This window comes from Myotis yumanensis, unplaced genomic scaffold, assembly GCF_028538775.1.
Source record: "Myotis yumanensis isolate MYYU_CA2020_CCGP unplaced genomic scaffold, mMyoYum1.0.hap1 SCAF_2, whole genome shotgun sequence".
Classification (NCBI taxonomy): domain Eukaryota; kingdom Metazoa; phylum Chordata; class Mammalia; order Chiroptera; family Vespertilionidae; genus Myotis; species Myotis yumanensis.
Window position 1 is genome coordinate 193,079,140 of NW_027223753.1, and position 22,262 is coordinate 193,101,401.

Consider the following 22,262-nt stretch of genomic DNA (forward strand, 5'->3'; position numbering starts at 1 on the left):
CTGTGTGTGACAGGGGGCAGGGCCACAACCTCTCTATCCACCCTGCTCTGTTCATGACAGGGGAAGGTACCCCAACCCCCTGATCGGCCCTGCTCTGTATGTGATGGGGTGGAGCCGCAACTTCCCCATCAGCCCTGCCCTGAGTGTGACGGGGGGGGTGGGGGGGGAAGTGCCCCAACCCCCTGATCGGCCCTGCTCTGTGGGTGACAGGGGGCGGCGCCCCACCCCCTGATCGGCCCTGCTCTGTGTGTGACAGGGTACAGAGCCCCAACCCCCCTGATGGGCCCTGCTCTGTGTGTGACAGGGGGTGGTGCGGCAACCTCCCCATCTACCCTGCCTTGAGTGTGACAGGGCGCAGCGCCCCAACCCCCCAATCGGCCCTGCTCTGAGCCCGACCAGGGGCTGCACCTAGGGATTGGGCCTGCCCTCTGCCACCCGGGAGTGGGCCTAAGACAGCACGTCGTTATCTCCCGAGGGGTCCCAGACTGTGAGAGGGCACAAGTGGGGCTGAGGGACAGCCCCCCCCCCCCCCCCCGCCAGTGCACAAATTTTTGTGCACCGGGCCTCTAGTGTGTGTGTGTGTGTGTATATATATATATATATATATATATATATATATATTACTTTTAAGAAAACTAAGTTACCCTCAACCTCACTGGGACACTCTCATCTCTGAGCTTGTAAAGACTACTTACTCAGTAACAATTTTCTGAAAGTCGTGTCCTTTTTCAGAAGTGAATATTATCTGACACCATGATGAGTTTAAGAATTCACTGTCCAGTACAAGAAGCACTGTATGGTCTCTGCACAGACTGAAGTGGCTGGAGTAAGAAGCGAGCCACCTGAGAACCTGGAACCTATGAACTTTTTAACTTTGAGAGCAAGAAAACAGAGCCAGGTGTATGGGAAGAGGCCAACAGAGTGATTCTAGGAGATCAGGTAACAACGAGGTACCACATGGGTCAGAGAAAATTCATTTGTTCATCTAACATTTGCACAGAGGGCAATTTTTCTTTCACAAATTCAGTAACACATGTTTCCCAAATGCTTTTTAAAGTAAAATGTATAGTACCATATCCAATAATTTAGTGATAGTAAATATTAAGTTTTATTTTTTTCCTTTTCCTTGCCATCAGTGTATTATTCTGTCCTTGATATAATGATTTGAAAAATAGACTTACTGTGTTCATAAGGCACTCAATGAAGATGTGCTGAGTTCCTCGCATAGGAAAACTGGACCATGGTGATTGCTGCCATCTTGTGGGAGAGTGAGAGAAATTCAAGATACTATTATCTCCCTAAACTCCTTAGCATCCTCTGATTAAGCTTCATTCTTCCTTCCATTCAACATTTACTCTGTGCTAAACCTGGCTAGGCTCTGGGCACATAAGATAAGACACTATGTAGAATACAGACACAATGTGCTGGTAAAATATTGTCACAGGACAGAGCACCCTTCCTGGGTTGGGGTAGTGAAGGAACCCAAAAAACTTTCCCAAAGAAGCATAATCCAAAAATTATGGATAGCCATGCTGAGTCCATTCTATGTGGCTTTCTGTTGTGAAAATAATTTCCTAGGCAGGATTCTTCTGCCTCTCTCTGCTGGTTCTTTCCCAGCAGTAGGAAAGGAAACAAGGAGAGATATAATGCTGGCAAGCTCCAGAACCTCAGAAAGTACGTGGAGTATTTTTCCTTTGCTTCTCTGGATACATTCTCCAATCACCTTTGTCTTGCTCTGTTCCCCAGAAGGCTGACCAGTGTGGACTTCCTCTAACCCTCTCTTGCACACTGACCTCCAGGTCCAATCAGAAAATATTGCTGGTGAGGAGGCATTGGCAAGAGATCTGCAAAAGGAAGGAGAATTAGATCATGGTACTTATGCCCAGATTCCCCAGCCCCCCATCCTGGTAGGGATCTCTCAGTGAAAGTTCTCAGTTTATCCCTCCCCTTGCCCTTTCAGACCCAGAGGTGGTCACTGGAAGGGCCTGGCTGCATCATTTCTCTCTTGGGCAGGAGGTGGGGAGGCTGGCTGGGTGTCATTTTGTCTTCACTCATGGATCTTCAGCATCACAGTTTCCCTCCAGAGGATTCATCTGGGACAACAACTTCACTTCCTTTGCTAACAGGACCTTGCAGGTGCTATACTTTCTACCATATGACATGGCTCTCAATGTGCCCAAAGTTGGAGCCATGGACTGGGACCCCAGACTTTTTGGGATATGGACCTTGAGGACTTGATATTGGACATAAATGCTCACAAGTGCTTTTCAAAAAATTATTTGTTTACTAATCTGAATATCCTATATAATAAAAGCGTAGTATACAAATTGTCCCCTCAACCAGGGTTGTCCGGGAGTTCGACCAGGAGGTGGGGCCTGCTGGGGGAAGGGAGGGAGTACCCGGCTGGCAGCCGGCAGCCACTAGGGACCCTACCAGTGCACCAATTTCGTGCACTGGGCCTCTAGTGTTTATATAAGGACATGTTACTAAAGAATATAACCATTGAATATATAAATGTTAGAGTTGCCAAATAAAATACAGGATTTCCAGTTAAATTGGAATTTCAAATAATTGTTTTACTATGTGCCAAATATTATTTTTTTTATACTTCCTTAATATTTTTTATTAAATCTTTATTGTTCAGATTATTACATTTGTTCCTCTTTTTTCCCCCCATAACTCCCCTCTTTCCAGCTCCCACCCCACCCTCCGCCCTCACTCCCCACCCACTGTCCTCATCCATAGGTGCACGATTTTTGTCCAGTCTCTTCCCGCATCTCCCACACCCCTTTTCCCCCCAAGAATAGTCAGTCCATTCCCTTTCTATGTCCCTGATTCTATTATAATCACCAGTTCATTCTGTACATCAGGTTATTTATTCACTTGATTCTTAGATTCATTTGTTGATAGATGCATATTTGTTGTTCATAATTTGTATCTTTACCTTTTTCTTCTTCCTCTTCTTAAAGGATACCATTCAGCATTTCATATAATACTGGTTTGGTGGTGATGAACTCCTTTAGCTTTTCCTTATCTGTGAAGCTCTTTATCTGACCTTCAATTCCGAATGATAGCTTTGCTGGATAAAGTAATCTTGGTTGTAGGTTCTTGGTATTCATCACTTTGAATAATTCTTGCCACTCCCTTCTGGCCTGCAAAGTTTCTGTTGAGAAATCAGCTGACAGTCGTATGGGTATTCCATTGTAGGTAACAGTTTCTGTCTCTTGCTGCTTTTAAGATTTTCTCTTTGTCTTTTGCTCTTGGCATTTTAATGATGATGTGTCTTGGTGTGGTCCTCTTTGGATTCCTTTTGTTTGGGGTTCTCTGTGCTTCCTGGACTTGGAAGTCCATTTCTTTCACCAGGTGGGGGAAGTTTTCTGTCATTATTTCTTCAAATAGGTTTTCAATATCTTGCTCTCTCTCATCTTCTGGTACCCCTATAATTCTGATGTTGGTACGTCTGAAGCTGTCCCAGAGGCTCCTTACACTATCTTCGTATTTTTGGGTTCTTTTTTTATTTTGCTTTTCCGGTTGGGTGTTTCTCGCTTCTTCGCATTTCAAATCTTTGACTTGATTCTTGCGCTCCTCTGGTCTGCTGTTGGGAGTCTGTATAATATTCTTTATTTCAGTTAGTGTATGCTTACTTTCTAGATGGTCCTTTATCACACCATCCAGGGTCTCATTAGATTTCCTGTACATCTCATCAAGTTTATCGACAGACTCTAGAAGCCTCTTGAGAGACCTCAAAAGTGTGATTCTGAACTCAATATCCTCCCTTGATAGTTTTGTCCTGTTTCTTTGTCTCCTCATTTTTTTACGCTTTCTTGGTACACCCCCTAGTGGTCTTTGTGCGCAGTCTTGTTGTAGTTAAGCCTTGATTGTTGTAGTTAATACTAGAGGGATTTGACCTGCAGGCCAACTGGCTGTGATAATCAGCTGTGTTTGCAGTGGAAGAACTTGGGTCCTCTAGGGAGGTGCTAATCTAGCCTTTGCCTGAGGCTATCCAGCAAATGCCTCTCTGCAGGGCTTGGGCGGGGCGGGTCCCACGGGATCAACAGGGCAGAGGAGGGAGCAGTTATGGCTGCTCTCAGTCCATCCCCAGGGGCTCTGCCTCTCTGCCCCAGCAACCGCTGCAAACCTCGGAGGGACCGTAGCCAGACAGTCCTGCTTCTCCCGTTTGAGTGTGGGTCCCTAGAGACTCGCCCGGATCTGGAGCTCTGAGTCTGAGGCTCCCTCCAGATTGAAACAGTCAACCACGCCCTCAGCCGGCAGCCCACGCAGCGCACACTCCGCACCTTAGTATTTTACTTCAGCGCTGCGCCTCCTCTGATTCTCGGTTCCTCCTAGTTGTAGAACTTCCATTCAACCAGCCTTCCTGTGGTTCTGGATGATGTCCGTTCCGTCTTTTAGTTGTATTTTTGAAGTGGTTGTTCGAGGCAGCAAACTCCAGCGTTAACCTATGCCGCCATCTTGGTTTCTCTTCTGCCAAATGTTATTAAAAAAGAGAAAAATGGCTGTTGGGTAGGCAACTGCAACTTCTACCTTACTAGGCTAGGTTTTAGTTTAATTGCAAAGAGATAGTAGTTTAAGGACATAGAATAAACTGAAAGGTTGTGTGTGTGTGTGTGTGTGTCTAACTTTACTTTTATTACCTATTGTAGGGGAGGAAAACATTTTTCTGGGTCCTCCTACCCGGGATGGGCCTGAAAATTAAACTGACAAAGACAGATTAACAAGAGAAAAGCATATAATTTTTTAATCCTTACTTGAGGATATGTTTTTGTTGATTTTTAGAGAAAGAAACATCTATGTGAGAGAGAAGCATTAATCGGTTGCCTCCCCTACATGCCCCAACGAGAAATCGAACTGGCAACCTAGGTATATGCCCTGACCAGGAACTGAATCTGCAATCAGCCAGGGCAAGCATATAAATTTTATGTGACATGGAAACCTTCATAGGGAATAAAGACATAAAGAAAGGGTTAATCCAGAGTATTTTTATGCTAGGTTGATGAAGAGTGGATAGTTGTGGGGAAGTATGACACGCCAAAAAGTATGAGGTAAGTAGTAACCTGGGAGAAACTTAGCAACACCTGTTTGGATTCTTCTCTCTGATCCTTGTCATGTTCCTTTCTAGGTCATAAAACCCTCATGTTAGAGGGTGTTTTGGCCTGCTACAGGGAAGAAGCGTGGGGGATGGGGGGGGGGCGCGGGCAGGGGTGAAAGTGACCTTCCAGTTTCTGCTGTTTTCTCAGGCTGTTTCAGCTTAAAATATTCACTTTGCCAAGGTGCCATATTTGGGGTAGCATGTCCTGAAACCCTATCACTATCCATGACAATGCTAAGCACGAGTTATTACGTGCATTTCTGCATGAACACCACCAGGCCAAACTGGCTCAGAAGGGGAGTGATGTAACCACATTATAATTTACAGAGGCAGGAATGGTGAGCCTGTGGTGACACCTCATCACACCTGCTTCCATCACTTGAAACAGATTCAATTATGATAACCAATCACAACTTTCTAGCTCATTCAGGACACTGAAGAACACATTCCTACCTCTTTTCTAATCTATACTAATAAAAGCCTAGGTGGCCCTCACGTCATCACAAGATGGCCACCCCCACATCATCACAAGATAGCAGCCACAAGATGGTCAGCAGGGGAGGGAAGTTGTGGGCAATCGTGCTGACAGGGGATGGCAGTTAGGGCAACCAGGCCAGCAGGGGAGGGAAGTTCGAGGAGATCAGGCTGTGGGGCACGGTTACAGTGTTTTGGCCAGGTTCAAGCCTCAGACTAATGAAAGGACAGGGTCCTCTCATTGCCACGTGCAAGTCCCAGCTGGAGGGCAGGCCCCCCCCCCCCCCCAGCACAATTATAGCCAACAGCTGTGGTTGTAAGCTTGAACCTATGGTCCAAACACATAACCCCAGGTGCCTTGTGCTAGAGTTCAGGTGCATGTAGTTGAGTAGGGTTGGAGCTCACGAGAATGCTGTAAACAACGTGATCACGCCCCTGCTTTGCCTCGTGACATCTACTATAAAATAAAGACACGGCTTGTGGGTGCTGTCGTCTCATCAGGGATGCAGCGTCCCACCGAGACCCAGCTATTATTCTCTTGTCTGTCTTTTCCTTAATCCTTTCACTCCCGCCCCCCCCTCCCCCCACTCAGGATCACACTTGGTCATGCAGCCACATCAGGCCAGCAGGGGAGGGCAGTTGGGGGTGATTGGGCTGGCAGGGGAGCAGTAAGGCATTGATCAGGCTGGCAGGCAGGCGAGTGGTTAGGAGCCAGTAGTTCCAGATTGTGAGAGGGATATCTGACTGCAGGATCGGGCCTAAACCGGCAGTCGGTCATCCCCTGAGGGGTCCCAGATTGGAGAGGGTGCAGGCTGGGCTGAGGGACACCCCCCCCCTCCAGTGCACTAATTTTGTGCACTGGGCCTCTAGTAAAAAATAAATATCTAAGCAAGCATAATTCCTGTATGCAGAAGGATACCTCACAGGAACTTGACAAATATGACATGTTTTTTTCCCTATTGCATTACACATAATTTATCTTTTTGGACAGGGTCACATGGGCCTCAGTTTGCTCAACAGTCAATTTGTTCACTCTACCTCCTCTGCAAAGCAAAGGAAAAAGCTATAATGTAGTGAAGGAAGTGTTTCCTATAACATCAAGCAAGGCCATAATACTGTGAGTAAAGAAGAGGGTAAAATTCTAGAAAAGTTTCAGAACTGGAGGCAATAGTTTGATGTGTAATTAAATAAGAGAAATAAAATGAGGCAGGAATTGAAAATAATGCCCAGGGTTTTATAGCTGAATGAATGGTGGTGTGGCCATCAATCACTGAGCAGGAAAGTAGGGAAAGAAAAGCAGGTTTGACTTCTATGTAAAAGAGACTGTGTAAAGGTGGGATCTGAATTGTATTACTTTTCTCTCGTGAATATTGCCCTGGCCTTTGAGACTGGCTAGTAAGCTAGGACAAGCAGAATGGGGAAAGTGAGACAGATAGTTAGCCAGGCAGTTTATACAGCCATCTAGTAAATCACAAAACCGTATCTTCTGTAACCAAAGACACTTAAGAGTAAATGGTTTGCACTTCTCCCCAACCAGAGGATAAATAGCTGAAATCATCCTACTCAGGGAGATAGATAGCACAAATCCAATTAGTGCCATTTGTGCCAACCACACCCAAAGACAGATGAAGTTAAGGGAATTTCATTTTGGTGCATCAGCATAAAATGATGAATATCCTATTGAGATCCTCTCCAAGACCTCCCCTAAGCCTCCAGCCTTTGGAAACCCTCACAATGAAAGGTCCCAGCGTGTGCTCTCCCTCCCTTGTCCAAGCAGAGGGCCCTGAAACACAGTGAGAGAATCAGAAAGTGTCAGATGAGGTAGATGAAGAGGCACAGGAAATCATGCAGTAGTTCTTTGTAAGCAAGCATAACGAGTGTGAATTTAATGCTCCAGGCAAAGGAGAAACGATTGGTGGATTTTAAGAAAGAGAGCAACATAATCTAGATTATACTTACTGTTGTTTTTTGTTTTGATTTGTTTTGATCACTTTGAAAGCTGTGTAGAGAATGGATTTGGGAGGTAAGGCTAATTGGGGGGAGGTGCTTGGGGGTGAAGTCAGTTGGAAGACTAGTCCGATCCATAGATAATTTCTACTCAGACTAAGATAGTGTTTGTGAAAATGGAGACGAGGAATCCAATTTTGAAAGTTGAGTAAAAAAAAAAAAAAAAAAAAAAAAAACTTGCAGATCTATTGGATGGAGGGGAAGACAGGGAAGGAAAGATGTAAATTCATTTCAGAACACCTTACAAACTTTATGGTCTTTAATGAATTAAACTCTGACACATGTGCATTTTTTATTTGCATACAAAAATATTTGTGACTTTACCTTTTTAAAATAACTAATCTTTAACGTGTGGCACGGGTGTATAGTGAATGGAAAATGAGTAGCGGCTAACATGTGGGTACAACTCTATAAAGAAGCCGGTAAGACGGCACGGGGGGAATAAATGGTGATGTACGGTGGCTTGACCTGGGTGGTGAACACACAATACAGTGGACAGGTGATGTGTCCACTGCACACCTGAAACCTGTATAATTGTGATGACCAGTGTCACCCCAATAAATTCAACTACTAAGTAAAGGAGTTTGGATTAGAGGTCGTGTTCCTCCGCGATCCCTTCAGGGAGGACGCACTTACATTGCTCTGGGGAGCTACCCAACCCCAACTGCAGGCGGTCTCAGCGCCGCCGTCGGCCCAGGCGCCCCGTGTTCCGGACACCGGAGCCCAAAGCCACGCTCCCTGCCGGCTGGTGTCACACCGACTTCAGGAAGCCCCGCCGCGCTCCACTCGCGCGGGTCCTCTCGCAAACGAGCGTCAGAATCCAGGCGGGCAAGGACGCCCGCGGGGTGACGTCAGCGCGCAGCGGGGGCCGCAGGCTGTGTGACGTCATCACTTCGCGCGAGCCGCCAACAGAGTCCAGTTTTGTTTTTTTTGTTTGTTATTTTTTGGTTTTATTCCGGCTGCCGCCGCTCCAGGTGAGTGGATAGGGGTGGGAGTGACGTCATCTCTCTGCGCTGCAAAGGGGCGGGGCTCAGTCCCAGCCCCAGCCCCAACTCCACTCCCAACCCCATTCCCGTCCCCACCCCCAGTCCCCTCCTTTGCTTCTCAGGCCCCGGCAGGTGCGAGGTGGGTGGGGTGGCGGGTGTGTGGTGTGCGCGCTATCGGTAGGTCTTCGGACCCTTGGCCTTCCCCCCGAATCCTCACAAACTCGGTGTCGGTGGTGTTCAGCTTTTACAACGGAAGGAGCTGAGGCTCAGAGCAGTGATGTGGCCCAGATGACCAGCAGAGCGCATTCCAGACACTCCTGATTCTCTCCGCCGTGAAAGGGACGTAACCGTATGTTAGGAAATGCTGGGAGGTGATCCGCGTCCAGCGCCTCACATCCTAGTTCCTGCGGCGGGTCTGGCCGTCCACCCAGAACGCGACCAATTCTGATTTCCAAACGGGTCCCCGTGCCTCGGCACAAAAGGAAAACAGTTTGTATACAGAGCAAAAGGCCTGAAGCCGAGATTGCAGATTTTACCCAGCAAAGGGTGAGAAAATGTAGGTGTCTCAGCTGCACTCTACTAACCACACACGTAGGCACACATCCAAATGCCGGCCTTTCTCGGTGTGTGTGTGTGTGTGTGTGTGTGTGTGTGTGTGTCAGTCTCACTGGCATCACCCTTCCTGCACTCCTCCAGACTGAAAATCAAACTGCTCTTTCAACGCCCTCCACATCTGATTAGTGACTCCCGTCTCCTTTTCCTTCCTGTTCTCTATTTCCACTAGATAAGACTTCATCAAATGACCTCTAACCTACTCTTTCCAATTGATTCATTTGTCCAATGAATGTTTACTGATGCTTAGTCATTAAGCATCACCAAACGTTGCCAATTTTACTCCTTCTGCGCACTTAGTGGGACTATACTTCCTGGCCCGGGATCAATGAGATGAAAGTGGATGGGACCGGTTACTTTCAGACACAGCTTGTAATTAATTGCCACTTTGAGGCGCTCCAGAGCTTTTTTCCCTCTGGCCCAGCAACAGGCAACTTTCCAGTGCCAACGGTTCAGAAACAGCCGAAGTAAAGCCAATGAATTACTGGTAAAAATGTATTGTGCACACACTAAAAAGACAGTTTGCAACCTTGGAGCACTCAGACCAAAACATGGAACGAGGCTCAGGGGTAAGCCGTTTACATGGTGAAAAAGTGTCTCCACAGTGATGAATAATTAAGCTAAATTAATGACTAACCTGGTTTTATTTTAACACGAAATGGTGATAGCTTCCTCAGCCAGCATCCCTGATTAAGATGAGCAGAGGCATGCTATTTCTAATAATGACCCTCAGTGGTGACATGAAGTGTCCAATGGGTTACCTTGATTTCCATTCTCTTATGTTTTCTTGCCTCTTCCCCTAAGTTCCTTAACTTCCCATATAATTGGTTATTTATCTCCTTCATCGGGAGCCATCTGAAGTTATAGGTCAGCTAAACTTTTAAATGTTTTTAAACAATATACATATTCATGGCTAATATTGACATGATGTCAATTTTTGAAATAAACGATTTAATTTGACTCTGCACCTAACCCTGACATGGCATTCACATTTAAAAGAAACCATCCAAGCATTTACTCAAATGAACAGGAAATGGGAAATCTGTCTTGATCCATGTAGGAAAAAAATAGTACAATTCCTATTAAATGTCTGTATTTTCTGAAAGTACCCAGATTTGTGTGACACGTGTTCTGGGCAGAAGTCCCTTATGTCACTCTCTTTCTCAGGCTTTCTCTTTTTGCTATCCCACTTCTCATGAAGGTGTTCAATAGACACAGCCTCCTGGATGCTTCTGCAGGCAGTGGCCCTTGTGACAATGCCGTGGATGCCGAGGGGACTAGCTCCTGGAGCCAGGATGCTGCTCTTCAGCCCCAGGGCCTGGCCCAGCACCATGTATAAAGTCTCACAGTTGCCCATGAGGAGAGCCTTCTTCTTTAGGCTCTCAGCTCCCAGTTGCTTAAAAGTAATGGGGGGAGGAGGGGAGAAGAGAAAAAAAAAACACAAGAAACAGTTTTTAGACACAGAACAATCCCAGTCCCTATGAGAAAATAAAAACTCTGAGACCACAGTTTGCTGATGAGTGCTGAGTACAGAGTCAGCTTCACCAGTGTGAAAATAGAGGTCATTTGGAGAATGTGCCATCCCTTTCCCTCTTCACGTCCAAGAACACTCTTAGCACCCCACTCTTCTACCACCTTCTCTTGGCTGTCGTATAGGCCCTGGCACTTCTAATGCCTTCTTAGTACTCTTTGAAGCCAAGAAAGCGAGTACAGTAATATGTTCTTGACCTCTGGCACTAGTCACTGCTCTCTGGCCTAACTTCTCCCATTCCCATGGCACTTGGTTCAGTTAATAAACTCAACTCCATGTTCTGGCTTAAGGGGAAATTGGTTATCTTTTGTTCAAACACAGGCATATGTAGAATATGAACTTCTGTGTGTTCACATGAAAACTCTCAAAGATCCAACTAACATATTGAGCTAGATGGTCACAAAAATAGCTTCTTGCTATGTTCTTTCTCTTTAGCCTTAAAATTGTTATGCTATTGAGCACTTTCAAATATATACATTAAAGTATTATATTCAAAGAAAAAAAAAGATGAGCAGATCCCCCATGTTGACCCAGGATGGACATGTAGCATGGGAAAGAGAAACTTCTTTTGTCTTAAGGCATAGACTTTTGGGATTGTTGGTTACCACAGCATAAGCTAGCCTCTTCTGATTGATAAGTACGTACATAGTGAGCAAAACCAAATTTGGTTTCTTTCCCAGTGGTATAGCAGAGGTATCTCTGTAAAACACAGATGTGGTTATGTCCCCTTCCCTGCTTTACAACTTTCAGTATCTTCCCATTGCTTGAAGGATAAAGTCCAAACCCTTAGTTTGGCATTCTAGGCCCTTTACCACTTGCCTCCAAACTGCACTTCTATTTCTTCTCTCCCATTCATTTTATGGTCCAGCCACACTGTACTACTGGCTATTTACAGCCTTAATCTATATACTTGCAAACCCCTGCCTGAACCTTCACCCATGCCATCCCTTCAACCTGGGATATCCTTCATCCATGTTTACATATCCTGGTTTACTACCCTGTGCTTGTTAAATAGTTCATGTCATCCTTGAGAAGTTCATCTTATTTACCATTGGCTCAGGGATGTATTAGGACTGAAATATTTGTTAAATGAATGGATGACTTATTGAATCCTTCAAGGTTCATTAGAAATTCTGTCAATTCCATGTATTCGTTTCCTATTACTGCTATAACAAATTACCACACAATTAATGGCTTCAAACAATACAAATTTACAGTTCTGTCAATGTTGGCAGAGCTGGATTCCTTTCTGGAGGCTCTAGGGGAGAATCTGTTTCCTTGCTTTTTTGAGCCACTAGAGGCTGCCCACATTCCTTATGATCCCTTTATTCCATCTTCAAAGTCCGAAATGTTGCATCTCTTTGAGCATTCTTTTATAGTCCCTTCTGCCTCTAACTCAGCAGTTCTCAACCTGTGGGTCGCGACCCCTTTGGCAGTGGAACGACCCTTTCACAGGGGTTGCCTAAGACCATCCTGCATATCAGATATTTACATTACGATTCATAACAGTAGCAACATTACAGTTATGAAGTAGCAACAAAAATAATTTTATGGTTGGGTCACAACATGAGGAACTGTATTTAAAGGGCCAGAAGGTTGAGAACCACTGCTCTAACTAATGACTTTGCCAGGAAAGTTTCTCCAATTTTAAGGATCCATGTAATTAGATTGGGCTCAACTGGATAATCCAGGCTAATCTTCCTACTTGAACCTACTTAATCACTTTCCCTTTTGCTATGTGAGGTAACAACCAGGGATTAAAACAAGGCCATCTAGGGGGATCATTATTCTGCCTATCACATTCCATTCTTTTTGCTCCTCTCTCCAGTTTGGCATTTACCCTTCAACATCCACCAAATGAAGTCTTCCCTAAAAAGCATCAGGGGTCTCCTAGAAGTAGAGAAATTATTTGTAGTCCAAACTTAAGACACTTTGGAGAGTGAAAGGGAGTACTATTAACATTTATACCAGGCCAACAGGTGTACATGGACTGATCAGACATAGCAGGATGAAATGGGTGTGTGACCTATGGTGACCCTACTCCAAGTTGGAGCAACATTATTATGGACTTCTACCCTCTAGCCTGGTCTCTTAGAAAGAAATCAAGGAAATATTGGGAGGCTTTGCTCTGAAAATACGTGCTTTAGGCTGGAAATCGGACAGTATCTAGCTCAACAGACTAAATAGGATCTTTTTCTCTAGTGCTTTAGCAATATAAAACAATATAAGGTGTATATTAGGGACATTCAATTTTTATCTATGGTATATATTATAAATATTAACTCACAGTTTGACATTTGTCTTCAATTTTGTTTATGATGAAGCCCCCTTTAGCAGGTAGTTCCAATATACCTTGTAGCCTCATGACAAAAGATTAAAAGAACCCAAGGTTAGAAAACTGGAAATCTGCTCATCTTGGACTTGTAAATGGTGACTTTTTCAGCTTTGGGAGAAAGGAAAAAATATACAAAAGGAAGGATCCCCTAGCTTTTCCTTTATCTGATCAAGGCTTTTCATTTCAAAGGTTTGTTAATCCTAGGTCACAGAAGAGCGAAAAGATATTTTGGGAAATCATTTTGTGATCTTATTATACAAATAAGATGTGTTTACTCAAGGTTAGCTATTATATTGCAGTTGCAAAATAGTGGCTTTCCAATTTATCATGCCCTCCACATTTTTCTGTATAAAAGAGTTTTCCTTTCCCCTACCCTATACCTTTTCTTTTTGTATTCTTATATTGTTAGTGATATTTATTAAATGAACTTACAATTTTTGTTTTTTTAATTTCCTTCTTTTTAAAATATGTTTTTATTTATTTGAGAGAGAGCAAAAGAGAGAGAGAGAGAGGCATCAATGACAGAAAAACACTGATCACTTGCCTCCTATAAGCCCCCTCCTGGGGATCGAACCTGTGACCTCTCGGTACATGGGACTATACTCAACCAACTGAGCCACACCAGCCAGGGCCAGTTTTTGTATTTATTCAATGTGTTATAATTCATGACCTGTTTGTGTGTGTGTGTGTGTGTGTGTGTGTGTGTGTGTGTGTTTAACTAAGCTCAACAATGTTTAACAGTGGCTTTGTGTTTATGTTTTTACCTTGGGGCAATCTAGTCAACCCTATCATAAAGGAAGTGATCAAATTTCACATCATCAATAAGGGGACAAACAGACACTAAGAGACTCTTAAATGGATGCAGTGGGATGTATACCATCACCTGGGCAATATTCTGGTAAAAAATGTTTAACCTGAATTGAATCATGAAGAAACAATCAGACAAATCCAGACTGCTGGATAGTCTTTAAATTATCTGGCCTGGGCTCTTCAAAATTTCTAGGTTGTGGAAAAAAAAACAGGAAAGGCAGAGAAAATATTTTAAATTAAAAGTGATATAACCAAATGCAACAGATCTTGGATCAAATACATTCTATAAATAAATTCTACTTGGGGGGATTTGACTATAAACTATGAGATGATACTTAATGCTTAAAATTTTATGTGTAAGAATGATACTGTGATTATGTAAGAGAAGGTCCATTCTAAGGAGATGGATGATGAAGTGTTTAGGTGTGAAGTGTCAGGATTATTGCGTGTGTGTGTGTGTGTGTGTGTGTGTGTAGAGAGAGGTGAGTGTGCTCAAATATGACAATATTGTTATAATTGGTTATAAGTAAAAAGCATATCAGTGTTAATTTTACTCTTTTTTCAAATTTTCTGAAGGTTTGTAAATTTTCAAAATACAAAGTCGAGGAAAAATTGTTTTTTTCCTTCCTGTTCTTGGAGGAGTCCAATGAAGATCCTAGAATGGGTCTACGAAAGAGAGGATTTGTGAGGAAAAAAAGACTAGGAAAAGGAGGGTTTCCAGACACATGGGAGGAGCAAGGCCCATGGTCCTAATTTATTAGGGTAATTAACAGGGATGACTGGAACAGCCTCCAACTTTCCATGGCTTAACACAATAAAAACTTATTTCTTGTTCTAGTAGAGAAAACTGAGATTCTCAGAGGTGAAGTAAAAGCCCAAACCAGAGGCAACCCGAATTCCCACCCACTTTTGTCTCCAAAGCCCATGTTCTTCTCAGCCCAGTACATGCTCCTGAGGTTAGAATGAGGCTGTCAACCCAAATCTGACATTCCTTTTACTCTCCATGATTGAATCAATACTCTATCCTGAGAGGCAGCCTGGGATCCTGAGACTACCTCATTTTAAATATTCTAAATTAAAAGTGATATAATGCAGTAGATCCAGACCATTCATTCACTTGTTCTACAAATATCCTTTAATACCTTTAACATCCTCAGTACTATTCTAGGATTCAACAGTGAACCAAGTCCCCACTCCCAAGGAGCTTACCTGCTAAGGAGGGAAAGAAACAAGGAGTAAATGAGTAAATAATAAACTGAAGCTATGATAAAAGCTATGAAAAAATAATGAAGCAGGATAAACAGGTATTGAGTGGCAGGGAGGAGGAGGTTCATACAGAGAAGGATTCAGGTACATCTCTGCATATTTGGAGCCCTGAAGGATATAAAGCCTGAACCATTTGAAAGCCTCAGGAAAGTGTATTCTAAACTGGGGAAGCAGTAAGTTTAAGGGCCCTGAGGCTGTGACAAATTAGAAGTGATACTGGCACATTAAGGCAAGTGTGGCTGGAGAGGCAGAGAGGTGGGAAATATAGGAGGCAGGTACAAGACAGAGTAAGAAGTAAATAGAGGGTTTTAAGGCAGGGCAGTGATGTGATCTAACTTTCCTTTTAGACCAGGGGTCCTCAAACTACGGCCCGCGGGCCACATGCAAATACAAATATTGTATTTGTTCCGGTTTTGTTTTTTTACTTCAAAATAAGATATGTGCAGTGTGCATAGAAATTTGTTCATAGTTTTTTTTTAAACTATAGTCCGGCCCTCCAACGGTCTGAGGGACAGTGAACTGGACCCCTGTTTAAAAAGTTTGAGGACCCCTGTTTTAGACCTCTTGCAGAATTCTGTGTGGAGAATGCAGCCATCCAGCTGAGAATTGATGGTGGTCCGGTGGTAGCAGTGGGGATTGAAAAGTGGCCCGAGAGAAATGTATTTTGAAGGGAGAGGTACCAGGATTTGCTGATAGATGTGAGATATGAGGGAAAAAAGGAAGATGGCTCCTAAGTTTTGGGTCCAAGAAATACTCTGACCAGTCCCACTTGGTTATAGAAACGAAGAAATGTAATGGTAGTGTGGTATGTGCTGCATTATTGTAAAACCCATTGTATGATAAAAGTTACATGTTTTTAAATCTTGGAAATAAGAGGACTAGATTCAGTAACTTCTCGATCAGTTCCTCATATTGTTCAAATAATGTTGATATTTGTTATGAGATCCGTTATGAGACTTCACAAGAACAAAATGAGGTAATATTTGTGAAAAATGCTACTCATATGGTTAAGTCACCTAATAACCAACTTTAATATTTGTGTGGCACTTTCAAGGTAAAATGTGCTTTCTTGTGGATGAAGCAATTCAGTTTACTAATAGTTAATATTATGCTAAAAAGTTGGTGGACTGAAACCCCTGTGACCCTATATCCCAAAATATGTTAAATAATCATTAGCCACCAAAGGAGAAGTCTCTCTGTCTTCTTTCCATATCATAGTCTCTCTCTGGAGAGAGAGCTCATGCAAAGAAAAGCAGCCAACCACAAGGTCCACAAGAGCCCTACAGGTGTTGTCTTTGGGCCGTTCTTCCACCCACTCAATGCACTGCAGCCTCTGTGGATTATCTCTCCGTGCCACTTACAAGGGACAGGAACTTCAGGACTCTCCATCTGAAATTCCCAGCCTTCCTTGTTTTAGCAAAAACCAATCTGTTCATCATCAGAACATAATGAAAACATGAGTGTGTGTGTGTGTGGTTTTTTTTAATGGGGACAGTGGCTGACTACCAGAAAATAATTACATTTATTAATACAATAGAAAAAGAAAGGGTTACCAATTTCTTAGAAGAAAAATAACATGGACCAGCACCACCTGGTACATGTTACAAGTTTAAATGCCCACATTTGTTGTTCTGAGAGCTCCCACCACACTGCAGGTGTTTGATCAAGGACAACCACCATCAGAGCTGCTGTAGGAACACGTCATAGTCAGTTCTTCAAACAGAAGACTGAAAAGATATTCTTCCTGTCTTAGAAGCTCTTGGTGCAGAGAGAACTTACCAGTGTGGAAAACAGTCTTGCTTTTGAATTCAAGAAAAACCATGACTGAATCTAGCATTTCCTTCTCTGATACAGTCTGCAGAGTGGTCTGTGAAGAGTCCTTTTCCATTCCTACCACTTTACCTGGGTAAGAGGAGAGGGAAGGGTGGTAAGGTGCCAGTGTCCTGGCAGGCCATTCGGGCGATGTTCTGCTCTCCACGCCTTTCTGCTGGTGGTAGATGGGGGAGGCCGCCCACCAATTACCTCTTCTTGAAGCCATATTTTTTTGTGTTCATAGAATAGGTCTGTCCTAGAGCTCCCCAAATTGACGGTCTTTGGACAACCATCTCTATCTTTCTCCTGGATGGAGCACTCCTTATAATGATGGGCACCAGAGATTCCAGGGCCTCCTCAGATCACACAGCCCCCTGATAGGAGCCACAGTTACACTCATCACATATGTGCACATAGGAGTCACAGATCACACACTAGCCCCCACATTTTTCACACAGTTTTCTGGCATCAACAGCAGCCTGCTTGCAGCAAAAGATCAAGTCCAAACATCAGCTTTTTAAACTGACAAATTAGTTTTAACATGTCAGTCACTGCTGCTGCTTTATTTATTTGCCATTCTTTATTCTTATGCCCTGGAGGGATTTCTTTTTTCCACCTGGGAATACTTAAAACGTTAGCTAGAAATGCTTAACTGATATTTCCTTTCAGGCTCTTTAAATCTTTAAACAAGGAACATTTCAGAAGTGTTCTGCTTTTGGTTGCTGTAGATCCATGTCATTATTTTATTTTGATAAATTAACAGTTTTGCTTTGCCATGGCCAGTGTGGCTCAGTTGGTTGAGCATCATCCCATGCACTGAAAGGTCTCAGGTTCAATTCCCTGTCAGGGTTGCAGGCTTGATCCCCAGAAGAGACGTTCAGGAGGCAGATGATCAATGTTTCGCTCTCACATTGATGTTTCTCTCCCTTCCTCTCTAAAAACAAAACACAATAAAAAATATTTTTTAAAGTTTTGCTTTATTACATATAGATAACAAAGAATAAAATGTATAACAATAATAAATATCAAGGCATGACTATTCACAGCCTCTTTCTTCTCAACAGCTAAGCAATATTTTGCTATTGTCTACCTAACCTTTTCCTCTTCCTTCGGTGTGGGAATTTATTAGTAGATCAGAGTGAAGGGGTGTGTGTGTGTGTGTGGTGTGTGTGTTGGAGGAGAACAGACTAGGAAAGCAGGAGGGAAATACCAAAGAAAGATTGGTAAAATTTACATTGTAAAGAAAGCAATTGACTGATGGAAGAGAATAAATTTGATCTCAGGGAAGAAAGGGGAAATGGCATGAAAGTGCTCAAGTTTCTGAGAAAATATTAGTAAAGATGTTGAGGTATAGCCACTGTATGGAGGAGGGATGTTGAAATGACAGACAGAAAAGAGCTACTTTATAAGTTTTGCTCTAAAGAGTGCATCTGTCCACTACACCCACCACACACACCTAGAGCTTTCTGAAGTGAAGGTTTTATTTGCTTTCAATATTTTAGGAGGACGGTTTTCTCTGAATTTTATATTATGCTAAGACTGGGCCACAAAGGACTTGACAATTCAAACTACCAAAATCTCAGGACACTGGGACATGTTTCCTATTTAGACATTTTCTATAGACATAAATTAGTGACTCCTAATTTTAAGATTAAGATTTTTAAAAAACACATAGGTAAAATATTAAGGGATGATGCATATTCTTTAAAGATGCATTTCTTGAGGTTTTAATCATTTTGTGAAACTTTGGGAAAACTCTGCTATTAAGCATTTAACATTGCTACTACCCTGAGGCCTTCCTAAAATCAGAAACTCTTTTTTCCACAATCTTTCAGCATTTTTCTTATATCTCTGTTATTATACTCAATTTATTTTGTCTGGCTTGTTTTTTCAAAGAAACTTCTTATTAAAACACCATATGTTGGCCTGGATTTAGTCTTTTCCTCCCACAGATTTACTGAAGTATAATTGACAAAATGTATTTTATATTTCACATATAATAGTGTATTAAAGTATACAACTTGATGATTTGATATACGTTGTAAAAGGATTCGTACACTTGAGTTAATTAACATCACCTGATAGTTAACTTTTTTGTGTGTGGGGGGGGAATGCTTCAAATGTATTATCTTAGCAAATTTCAAGTGTGTTCTACAGTATTATTAACTATGATCACCATGCTGTACATTAGATCTTCAGAACTTACCCATCTTATGCAAAGTTTGTGCCTTTGATCAATCTCTCCCCATCCTCCCACCTCCCCTAGCTCCTGACAACCGCCAATCTACTATGTTACTATGAATTTGGCTTTTTTTAGATTCTACATGTAAGGGAGATCATTCCGTACTTGTTTTTCTTGGTCTGGCTTATTTCACTTAGCATAATGCCTTCCATTTTTACCCATGTCATTGCAAATGGCAGGATTTCCCTCTTTTTTGTGGCTGAATAAATTCCATTGTGTGTATATACCACATTTTCTTTATCCATCCATCAACAGACACATAGGTTGTTTCCATGTCTTGGCTACTGTAAATAAGGCTTCACTGAACATGACAGGAGAGATATCTCTTCGAGAGAGCAATTTCATTTTTTTGATATATACCCAAAAGTGGGATTGCTGGATCATATGGTAGTTCTATTTTTAATTTAGCCTGGTTTTATTCTTAATTGTGTGTTGTAAGGTCAGTGAAGACAGAGACCAAACCTGACTTATAAAACAATATCATGGCAATTAACAGCACAGGTCTTGAAGTTAGACGCAGCTAAGTTTGAATCTTGGCTCTGCCACTCCTTAGTTAAAATACTAAGTCTTTTGTGTGTGTGTGTGCGGTTGTGGTTGTTGTTGTTTAACCTTGTGTAGTCTCAGTACTCTCATCTGTAATATTGAGGTAACTCCTATTCCTCTCAGGGCAGTCGTGAACATTAAATGAGAAGATGTATGAAAGGGTTTAGAACACACCCAAGTATTCAACCAGTGGTAACTAGTATTATGTGTATGCCTACTTTATGATTTGAATTGCTACCACATAGCACAAAAGTCGCTGCTCAGATCTTTGCTAAACAAATCATGGCCAAGATGAGAGAAGAAAACCAAGAAAGGAATCTAGGGCCTGGCACCCTTATTTTATTATTATACCTTTGTTTCTCTCTGTGACCTTAAGATTTGGAGTCCCAGGGTCTGCCATGGAGGTTTGAAGCCTTCTTCTAGTCCAAAGGAGCCTTGTTAACGGTGGGGTAGGAGGAAAGAGTTGGTACCAGGGCCTCCTTAGGAGTTCTGAGCCTCTCAGGGGAATTCCAATTCAATCTCTAGTTCCTTCACTCTTTCTGCCCTCCCCCCATGGCATCTCTAGAGAGTCTCATCCTGGTGGGAACTTCCAGTGACTAACCTGTAACTTTGTGGGGTCCCCAGGAGTTGGGTGCCCTCTTAAAAACCACTTCCTGCATGAAGCACTTCCTGTTTTTCCAGGTCAGAAAGAGTCTCTCCTGTTATATCACACAGCGCTCATTGTCCTCTTCTAGCGATTAGCTTTATGTCATTACCCCTGTGAATTGCAAGGTCTCTGAGAGCAAAGTCTGGCTCTAGTTCCTGTTTGATCAGTACAGTGAGCTGTACATGGTTCTCAAGTAATGATTGTTTTGCTAAATTATACTGAAGCCGGTCTTGGGGCTGCAGCTCAAGCTGAGCTAAATCCCAGGCCTTGCCCTAAACGTCTAAGGTGTTACCCTGATCCCCAGAGCTTTAAGATACAAACTTCCGCCACCTCTGAGGGAACACAGCCTCTGGTAAATTAGCAGTTCATTGTTTGATTCACTGTACAGTTCCCAGCAATAGGTTTCAAAAAGCTGGCAGGAATCCAGAAGAGAAATTTTATATAAGGAATAGATAGGGATTTACAAAATGGTAGCTTCAAACTTTTTCCTCTCTATAACTTAAAGGTGATTTTTTTTTTTACACCATCCAACGATTACATAGGAGTGTGGTGGAAACAGCTGAAAACAATCTGAAAGAATGCTGGCTCTATTAGCAGACAGTTTACTTAGTAGTCATATAAAAAGAATAAAGTAATAATTTATTTGGTCCTAAATATAATTATTCTGAACCACTCAACATGCACAAAATAGTAAATTTTTCATTCTCAATTATTATTACCATAGTCTGCTAAAGTGACTAGCCAAAAATAACATTTTATAGCTATTATTATGAGTTGTTTATCTTAATTTGGGTGAAATAACATCTCAGAAAAAAAGTTTGCCATCTCAGCAACTTTCTTTTCTCACTCGGCATGGAGAGAAAAAAAAAAATTACCCTTTCAATTTCGTCTTCCCCTGCTTGGACCTCAGTTCTGCTTGAAGAATGCGAACGTGTCTGCTCGCGATTTCATGTAGCTCTTCACGAATTCGGTTAATCTCCTGAAGCCCTCGGCCAGCCCATCCCCGGTGGTGGCACAGCAGGGCTGCACATACCAGTTCCGGTCACTGCAGAGCTTCTTCACCTTGAACAGCCTGGTGATGTCCTCCGCGGTCAGAGCTCCCGGCTTATCTTGTTTATTGGCTAACAGAACAACCGGCACATTTTTCATGTGTTCGTTCTTCAGAATGTGCTCGAACTCCCTCCTGGAGGCTTCCAGCCGCTGCTTGTCCGTGCTGTCCACCACGTACACCAGCCCGTCGGCGTGCTCGCAGTAGCAGCCCCACACGGTCCTCATCTTCTCCTGGCCGCCAACATCCCAGACCGTGAAGGACAGGCTCTTCCCCAGCTCCAGCATCTCCACGTTGAAGCCCACGGTTGGCATGGTCACAATGTCCTTAGCAAGCTTCAGTTTATAAAGGACGGTGGACTTCCCAGCAGAGTCCAGGCCCAGAAGAAGAATTTGGGCTTGCTTGACTTTAGGGTTTTTAGAACTCGACAGACCCATTTCAAGCTTTTCATGAATCCCCTTTCGGCCAGAGACAATGTTTCTTCTCCGGGTCTTGCATGAAAATGCTAGGAGGAGAGCAGAGAGCAAATGCTTCCCATTGTATGCAGAGAAGAGGAACTTGTGTGTATTTACGCTGTAGCTTATCAGCTTGATTATGGGCAAACAGTGTTTTATTTGCAGTTCCAACCAATCCGGAGGAATCCCTGGTGTGAGTAACCAGCCAATGCCATAGTCGCTCAAGGGGGAAATAGTTTGTGGGTGAGTCGGACTCAGGAGGGGCCTGCCTGGGTGATGCTGCAGCTTGTTCTCTTCCAGGTATTGGAAATGTAAGGTAACCAGAGGTTCAGACATGCATGGGAGCAAGAGTTGGCGGCAGAATAAAACTTAACTTGACAAGCGGTTT

The 22,262-nt window shown here is 43.1% G+C and overlaps 1 protein-coding gene and 1 pseudogene across 1 annotated transcript; both read right to left on the reverse strand.

Moving 5' to 3' along the window:
• Positions 1–17,143: 17,143 nt before the first annotated feature.
• On the reverse strand, positions 17,144–22,051 carry ARL14 (ARF like GTPase 14). The gene is made up of 2 exons (XM_070406893.1): positions 21,247–22,051; positions 17,144–17,874 (listed from the first exon to the last, which is right to left on the reverse strand). The coding sequence occupies exon 1, from the start codon at positions 21,854–21,856 to the stop codon at positions 21,278–21,280; it is 579 nt and encodes a 192-aa protein (XP_070262994.1). The 5' UTR covers positions 21,857–22,051; the 3' UTR covers positions 17,144–17,874; positions 21,247–21,277.
• LOC139004453 (PHD finger-like domain-containing protein 5A pseudogene) lies at positions 17,147–17,446 on the reverse strand (annotated as a pseudogene).
• Positions 22,052–22,262: the final 211 nt, after the last annotated feature.